Source organism: Pieris rapae, chromosome W (assembly GCF_905147795.1).
Source record: "Pieris rapae chromosome W, ilPieRapa1.1, whole genome shotgun sequence".
In the NCBI taxonomy this organism is placed as follows: domain Eukaryota; kingdom Metazoa; phylum Arthropoda; class Insecta; order Lepidoptera; family Pieridae; genus Pieris; species Pieris rapae.
The window spans coordinates 164,787-173,570 of NC_059533.1; the positions used below are offsets into that span (position 1 = coordinate 164,787).

Genomic DNA, 8,784 nt, shown 5'->3' on the forward strand with positions numbered 1-8,784 from the left:
AATGTTTGGGATTCATATTTTATGATAGTCTGTAGTAATTTTATATTCTTTATTATTTATGTTACAGCAATGGCGTGTTAGTGTCAGCTGCCACTGTCATTATCATTTAATGACATCGAAGTCAAATCTCTTTAAAACCGTTAATATGACTAGTTCATTTAACTTGTCAATGTTGCTAGATCTTATAATTAATCACTATTCAATGATCGATAATAATTCTGACTCCATAGTCATAATTATTATTATGGAAAGTTATTTATCATAATTTTAAATATTGGAAACTAGATAACAATAAATATTAAAGTAATCTTTGACACTCGTTCTTATGACTCTGTTTGACTCTGTTGTCTATTCGGGTTCGGTCGTGGAACGAGTACCCGAAATGTTACGAAGCTTGTTTATTACAAATTCTGGTTGTTATAAATACAGGAACTGATTGGTACGAGCCTCAGTTCGATTGAGCGGTCGAACCAAGCAGAAGCCTTTAAAGTGTAGACTCTAATGTCGAAATTAAATGGCAGATGCCAACAAACTAATCTATGACACCAGTATTACTGACGTCATTATCTTCAATAATTTAATGACAGCTTTAATTAATCTGGATTCGTTATTTACAGGTGCTTCGCGCCGACATATACTAGACAAATAACGTTTTGTAAGCCACGTAAAACATTGTCCATAACTCTTTGAAAGGTTGATGGTGAGTTCTTAAGTCCCATGGGCATTCTCAAAAATTCAAAATGCCCGTGTTCTACATTAAATGCGGTCTTTGAAATGTCGATTGGGTCCATTTCCACTTGGTAAAAACCACTAGCTAAATCGAGAGTAGTGAAGTACTGGCAATTCCCTAATTTGTCAAGGACATCGGTTATATTTGGTATAGGATATTTGTCATCAATAGTTTTCTCATTTAATTTACGAAAATCGACGACTAATCTCCATTTCTGTTTTCCAGAAGCATCTGCCTTTTTTGGTACTATCCAAATTGGTGAGCTCCAAGCTGAATCAGAAGGTTTAATTATCCCTTGATTTAACATTTTTTCAATTTGTTCCCTAACTTCCTGCCTGTGTATTTGCGGATAGCGATAACTTTTAGTATATATGGGGATTTCATCGGTTGTTCTAATTCGGTGTTTAATTTTGTTGGTAAAAGTAAGCGATTCCCCTTCAATATAAAAAACATCTGCATATTTAGAGCAAACTGAAATTAAATTCGCTTTTTCCTCCGGGTTTAAATGGTCCATACGTAATTTTGAAATAACCTCTTCGACTTTATTTGGTGAACGACTGTCAAAACTTTCAATATTAAATAATTCCGCGGTTGCAGGGCGATCGAATGAAATAATTACGTCATTATCTGTGGGATTGTCAATTTCTAAGAATCCGCGATTATTTTTAACTGTGGTTAAACACTCATGTATAATACAGTTACATATTAATTGCTCATGCACTAAGACTTCACCGTCTAATGTATTAATAGGAACTCTAATTAATTTTGAACTGTTTGCAGGCACTATGTCTTCGTATAAATTACAATTTTTAGAATCGTACATTCGAATCGGGTTAGTTGCAAATTTAGTCACTAATGTTTTATGTTTAAGGTCTATTTTAGACTCCCATTTTGTCAACAAGTCAAGTCCAATTAAACCGTCAAAGTAGTCATGAAATTTATACATAAATAATTTAATTTCTTTATCACTATTAAATTCCTGGAAACAAGGTATCGTAATCGAATATTTATTTCGAGATGTTGCATGAACGTTAGTGACTTCAAACGGATCGTAAGTTAATGGGATATGGTAAAAGTAAGTATTAACTGCGTCGGGGCTAATAAAGGATTGGTTTGCCCCGGTGTCTATTAAAAGTTTAAGTGGGGGATTCTCAATTTGTATATAGGGCAACTGTCTTTGCGTTTGAAGGTTAATATCTATTTTGGTTCTTTTGAACTCTTGACCTTGGTAAAATTTCCGGTGTCAGTCATGTCAGTTTGTGTATTTGATTCGTTATCTTCGTTATAGTCACAAGGTTCGTTATAGTACTCTTGATTTCTGTCTTCGTAATAGTAGTTGTAATCGTCAGAATATCGATCATAGTAATAGTTATACTCAGGTTCATAATAGTCATAATTTGGGTAAAAGTTATTGGTTGCACATTCATTTAAATTTACGTCACGAGTTTTAAAATAATTTGTAGGTGGTGGATTTCCGTGTATACGCCAATCGTGTCTAGGTACGGATTCCTTTGTCACATAATGACTCACGCCACTCATTGGAGTTGGGCCAGTTTGGGGTTTCGGTTGAGGACGTGGGGGTGCACGGAATACATTACTTTGAGGATTATAATTAGGTGGAAGGGCACGGAACATTTGTTGGGTACGTGTGGGCATTCTAGGTGGGTATTGTTGGTTTAGAATAGGCATTCTAAATTGGTAAGGTGGGTTAGGTTTAAATTGTGGCGGAAAAGTGTATGGTACTTGTGGTAAAGTAAATCTGTTTGACGAATTGTTAGTGTTATATGTAGGCTTAGGTACATTACTGTTATAGTTAGATGAGTGATTTGGCTTAGATGAAGCATCGTTACGTTGTTGTAGATATATAGTATTTAATTCCTCTTGAACGTATTCGAGAGCCTTTTCAATAGATTCGGGTCTCATGCACCTTATACGAGACCCAAGTGGCTCCTTAAGGCCACGAATAAATGCCTGTTTCGTTAATTTTTTGTATAAGTGCCGTTTGGCCTCTATTGTTGTAGAAAGGGTTTCGTGTAAGGTGACATAAGTCATCATTGTACTAAATAAGGATTGTAACCTATCATAAAATTCCTGAGGGGTACTATTACCCTGAGTTTGCAAAGAAATGTCATTGTACAGCGCCGTCTCATCCCTCTGATCTGAGAAGTTGTTAATTAACGCTTCCCTAATGCCACCCCAGCTCTCAAGGATGCCATTACTATTTATGAGGCAAGCGGCCGGTCCCGTTATCTTATTTAAAATGCCGTTAATCAAAGATAAATTCGATACAGTTGATTCGGCGTCATTTTTTAAATATCTTTTCACCAGTTCATCACAAATTCTTATAAATCTAGTTAATACATGTGGGTTCCCGTCAAATTCGGGCACCACCCGTAAAGCTTTAAAAATAATATCAGGGTCGAAAGACATTTCTTCTATGTTTCTTATTCTATCAATAAAATTACCTCTGAAAGACTGTTGGTAAGTAACAGCCTCCTTATTACTTAATTCCCTCGGATGGAAAATTTTGGAACAACTAGGAAACTAGGATATATATAACAACACAATAAGTAATTTGTGCAACTCACATTGGTTTTCTGGACTGCTGCATCGATTTCTAGATTCCAGGGGCTTTCTTCTTCTCGATACTCGCTTGCGGTTTTTAGAAAAACCGGTCGGCCAGGCGGGGCCTCGAAACCGTTATATTTTCTTAATTTTCCGGAAAATCTTGCCCGCGAGGCGCGACCCGAGTATCCTACCGACTGCGCCAATTATATTTCACCCGCCGGTGCACTCCAAAAAAAACCAATTTAATATCAAACTAATTTATTATAATTACAAATTAATAGAGTGATCTGTAGCGCGATGCTTACAAGAATGAATTCTTAAAACTAAGTCTTATATCTAGCGTCGCCGGTGGCGTCCTTCATCAGCAGAAATCCTATATCGTTAGGTGCAGGGCTGGCACATAACTGATGCAGGGCTGGCACATAACTAAGATTTTTTGAAGCATTTGCCTTGCAACTGATGTTTTTATTTACCTTTTTTCTTATTTCCAACTCGAAACAATAGTTATGAGATCGACAAAATTTACTAATATAATTTATGGACTATGTCCTGTAGCGTATCGTAAATACGCACTAAAATGTACATACTATATGGTGTAGTATTTTCTATACGATTTTGATGTATGTGGCAATATAAATACAGGACACTTAGAAAAGAAGAAAACAGACGTCACTCAGAACAGACTTTTAAGATGAGTGAACATGTATTTTTTCCTATGAACTTTTCTATAAGCATATAAATTAATTACCGTTGTTTGTGAAGAAATATATCAATTTAACAAAGATAAAGATGGGTTGTGATTTATAAATATAGAACATCCCATAAATGGTGACCCCGACAAACAGGATGATGCTGGTGTCTTTTCCAAAACTCCCATAGTCCTTTATCGTATTCTAAAATTTACCGCTTATTCTCAGCTAACAGCTCTCGTAACTTCCTCTCATTCTCATCCAATAACTTCTTATCGACAACATAAGGATTATCGTAAATCTCTTCTACTAAAACCTCACTTTCCATTTCCAGTCCATATTTCTGCTCAAATTCTTTCACTAATCCAGAGCATCGTTCGAGCATTTTTAGCTCGGGCACTTCTAAATCATGCAGTAATTTTGCCACTTTACATTTTTCTTCATCTGTAGCCATTGATAAAGCTCTTTGTTGTCATGGCAACGTAGGGTAACCGTCAAACAACTGGAAAACTCATAACCTAACCCTAAGCACATATTTTGTGTATGGTATTGTCATTTATTATCATAATCTATTGGACGATAATCTAATTTGTGTGTTGTTAAAATTGATCGCCTTATTTTTTAAATATTATTTGTTGAATAAGTATCAATCTCGTCTCGAGCGCTGTCATGTGTCGTGCAAAAAAATAAGCCAGAGCTGGTGCATTCCTCGCTCAACCAATAAGTATCGCAATACAGCAAGGCATTAAATGTACACTGCTACAGAGACCAAACTTTATAAATTTGTTATAATTATATATTTTTAATAATATTTATAATTATTGTGTAGGTTACGATTGTAAATTCTCTAAATTTAATTGTTATTTTTAGGTTTTATTTAAATATATAAATGCAATAAAAAACGATTTCACAGCTTATATAGGTAAATTTAATAAAAGTTAGTTTTAGTAAAAATAAAACCATTGATACATTAATATATCATATACATTATGTTATGTTTGTAACGAATAAACAAAAAGTGGACCATTTAAACAATTATTTCACCACTGGAGCACTGGAAATTGGAATGCTACATTATTTCTGAGCAACAGACTTGCTTGGACCACTGAGTCGCCGCCCTATACTGATAAAGGTTTTATAGGAAATCTGCTTAATTTCTCCTTTATACAGGTATTCCTCAGTATTCCCATTTCCAATAATAAGTATTGATTTCATCAAAATGATGTGTTGTTTATAAATGTGTTCAATTTAACATTAGTAGTATTACTGAATGCCGAAAAAACGCCCCCCATATACATTCCAACCACGCTAAGAATTGAGGCACAAGGAACAATCACACACAATAGTTTGAAACAGGGAATACACAAAAGTAGTAAGGGACCACATAGTATCATTTTAATTTTAATATTTTTTATTCATGTGTATATTTTTTATTTTTATAAAATGACGTTGTCATAATGTTTATGAAGTTTATTAATGATCTCTATCTGTAAGTAGTTTTTTACACAAGAAAATGTTTGAATCGAATGACCAAAATAAAAATCACATAGTAAGGACAGCAAGTCAAGGCTGCCTTGTTAATTGTATGCACTATCCTAAACTTAATATTAAATTTGTATCAGATCAATGCGATATCGATTTTTAATTCAAACGGTAAGACATAAATAAATATTGTTTATCCACTCAATGAGTCCCTACTAATTCGTTTAGAAAAATATTGTTTAGGTTGTTGCTTAAAACCGGTCCCTTAACATTATTTGCACACAACACACACCGTCGACTTATTGGGTCTAAGGCAAGTCGGATTCCTCACCGATCGAGCAGCCGGGACTCGAAACTACGACCCCAGGCCAACAACACTCACTTATTTAAACGATGCATCAATGCAGGTTCTTTTGTCCCGTCGTCATACACATATTTGTCCAACATTCAAGTCAAAAAGTTCAGTCACTCTAACTCTAACACTTATAAATCATAACGCCCGGTCATGAAAATTAAACCATAATTTGCATATTATAGTAATAAAACCTTTTTCATATATTCTTTTATTAATGTACAATACCTGTTATGTACGAGTAGTTGACCAAAAGAGGGTTCTCATTGGGAAGGACAAAACGCCACAAGAAAAGATATTTAAGTGAATGCGAATTGAAACAAGCTAACTGCTGCAAAAGACGTACACCCTCCAGGCGACTACAGCACATGTTCTCTAAGGAAACCAGCTGCAAGTTATCTTGGAAACTAAAAGGAAAAATTATAAGAAATATTTGTTAATTTAATATAAAAATATTATGCTTAGCTTGCGGTTAGTTGGTTAACTTGAATAGGTTTTTAAAATTTTATAAACCACTTCAGGCGAAACTGTTGATATAAATTTTATTACTATAAATAGAATTACTAAAGACTTATTATATTAATTTTTATACTAATATTATACTAACTAGTAAGTTTATAATTTTAATAAGCCAAAGTCATAAGTGTTTTACATTTTTCTGAAGCCTCGATATTTTCTTAGTAAAATTTGCCGTTTTCTGCCAAAGCACAAAATATTTTTAATTTGCTTGGGGCAAGAAACATTAGCTATTTCATCTTGTTTATTTTCTGAGAATACATTAAGTATTAATGAATTCAGAGACCGAGTATTTCCAGTTCCATTGATAACACAATCTTGATTATTTTCGTCCATTAGTTTCTATATTGCATTGCAGCACGCCTGCCGTATTCTAGTTCAGGGCCCCAGCTTCACAAACACCTATTTTGCTGGGATCAATTTTTAAGATGCTATTGGAGGAAACGCGTCTTGTGTTGCGCATCTCTGAAACCTTCTGATCTGTATTAGGCTGAAACTGTTTGCATGGATATATTTCACTAGGATATTTTTATTTACAATTGCTCCTGCTCTTGGCTGTTAGAAACAACGGGTTAGAGGCTTGCGGAGAAAATGTATAAGTTTACGGACGGTGAAATTGAGAGACTAATCTTTTTCTAAGTTAAATGCTAACTTGTGAATGAATTCATTTTCTAATTCAAGATATTATGTATATTAACATCATTATAGTCGCATTTAATACTCATATAATAAGGATGAGATTAAGTTCAAGTCTTATAATAGGTACGTTTTTGTAGTGTTAAAATAAATTTGGACACAAGAACAACTGCTTAGTGCAGCCTGAATATCTGTATCATATGCATAATATATTATATTATTTGCACTTTATTAGAACATTATTCCGACTATAATTACCTTATATGCTTTAAAGGATGAAAATTTTGTTTAAACGCACAAGTCCACAGAGTACATAGGAGCGTTCCCCCCTACCGTTGAGTATCTAAAGGGGGCGTCCCCCACGGGTAATACGATACCTACAATACTTAGGTCACAGCTAACCCTAGGTTTTGTTATAATGACTAGGGGCGGAGCTTCATCCCCTCTTTCTTGACAATGACTATTCATAATCGCTGATATGTAGAAAATTCAGTTGACAAAATTTAACAACAATTAAAACGGACACAAGGAAATGTCTGTTTTACTTTCCGTTGGGATTTCATTCGGGATGTATTGTTATTTATAATAATTTTAAATTAAGGTATGTAATGTTTGAAATTTTTTGTCTAGGTTATGGAATGACTCTGGGTTTCCCCACCATCCTAATTCCAGCCGTGCAGAACCCTGTTGAGGGGGAGGTACTGCGGCTGCACAGCTCCGAAGTTTCTTGGATAAGTAAGTGTTAATATAATGGCCCCATTATAGACAATAGAACCTTTAATTTTTACCTAACCGATAATAAAATTATTCTAAGGGCCTGTTTAACAATGTACGGATAAAGTACCCAATAGCTATGCAACACATAAATTATTCGAAAGATACATGTTAAAAATAAGATACTTCGCGTTTCATGACAAATAGCGCTATCTGACAGTCGTGAAACGCAAAAATACTTTTTATCCTGCCAAAAAGTAATAAATAGTTTATTTGGAACTTATCCGGACATTGTGAAACAGAGCCTTAGTGTAGGGATTGTTTTATTATGTTGCGTCTCAATTATAGATTAAAAACAGTTCCAAGTATGTGGTCCGTTTAAAATTGCACTTAACGTTCATTGCATAAAGTTGAATTTCCTTCAAATTTCAAGCTGTTCTATTAATTTCAGGTTCAATAAACTTAATAGTAGTGCCATTGGGGTGCGCTCTCTCTGGCGTAGTAACAGCACCACTTGGAAGACGACGGGCTATGCAGATGGTTAACGTCCCATTCTTCATAGCCTGGTTGATCTTCTATTTCTCGAAGAACACTTCGCATCTTTACATGGCTCTCATTCTAACTGGTCTGGCGGGAGGACTTCTCGAAGCACCGGTAAAGTACCTACTGCAAAAGAATCGACGCTGCTTAAATTAAAAGCGAGTGACTCAAAGATGTCAAAATACATTTTTATGTTTATACACCATCTGCAACAGAAAAATCACATTTCCAGGAGGCTGGAGGAATATGTGACATATATTTTTATTTTATTCGACTACATCATAATGGATTGAGGGTCTATATAATTTAATTATATTCTAATAAGTTAACTAGGGGTGGAAAAAAGACAAATTAGTAATTGGGCAAGTCTTACGAGTTTCTACCACTGGATATTTTAGTAATAAATGGCAGAAAATATCTTAAAGCGGCCGTGGTATCCCATCAAAGAAAAAATGTATTCCATACATCGAGGTGATGCGGAGATTTGCCTCGTAATAATAAATTACATGATTATATTATATAGATTATTATAAGATTACGATTATTTTTATTCCATT

The 8,784-nt window shown here is 34.5% G+C and overlaps 1 protein-coding gene across 1 annotated transcript in view; it reads right to left on the reverse strand.

Moving 5' to 3' along the window:
* Positions 1 to 8,304, reverse strand: part of LOC123690427 — a 45,614-nt gene extending 37,310 nt beyond the window's left edge. Inside the window, exons 1-2 of the mRNA XM_045633858.1 lie at positions 8,294 to 8,304; positions 6,050 to 6,228 (exon numbers count right to left, since the gene is read on the reverse strand). Coding sequence (XP_045489814.1) covers positions 6,050 to 6,228; positions 8,294 to 8,304 — 190 coding nt within the window. The remainder of the gene's footprint in view (positions 1 to 6,049; positions 6,229 to 8,293) is intronic.
* Positions 8,305 to 8,784: the final 480 nt, after the last annotated feature.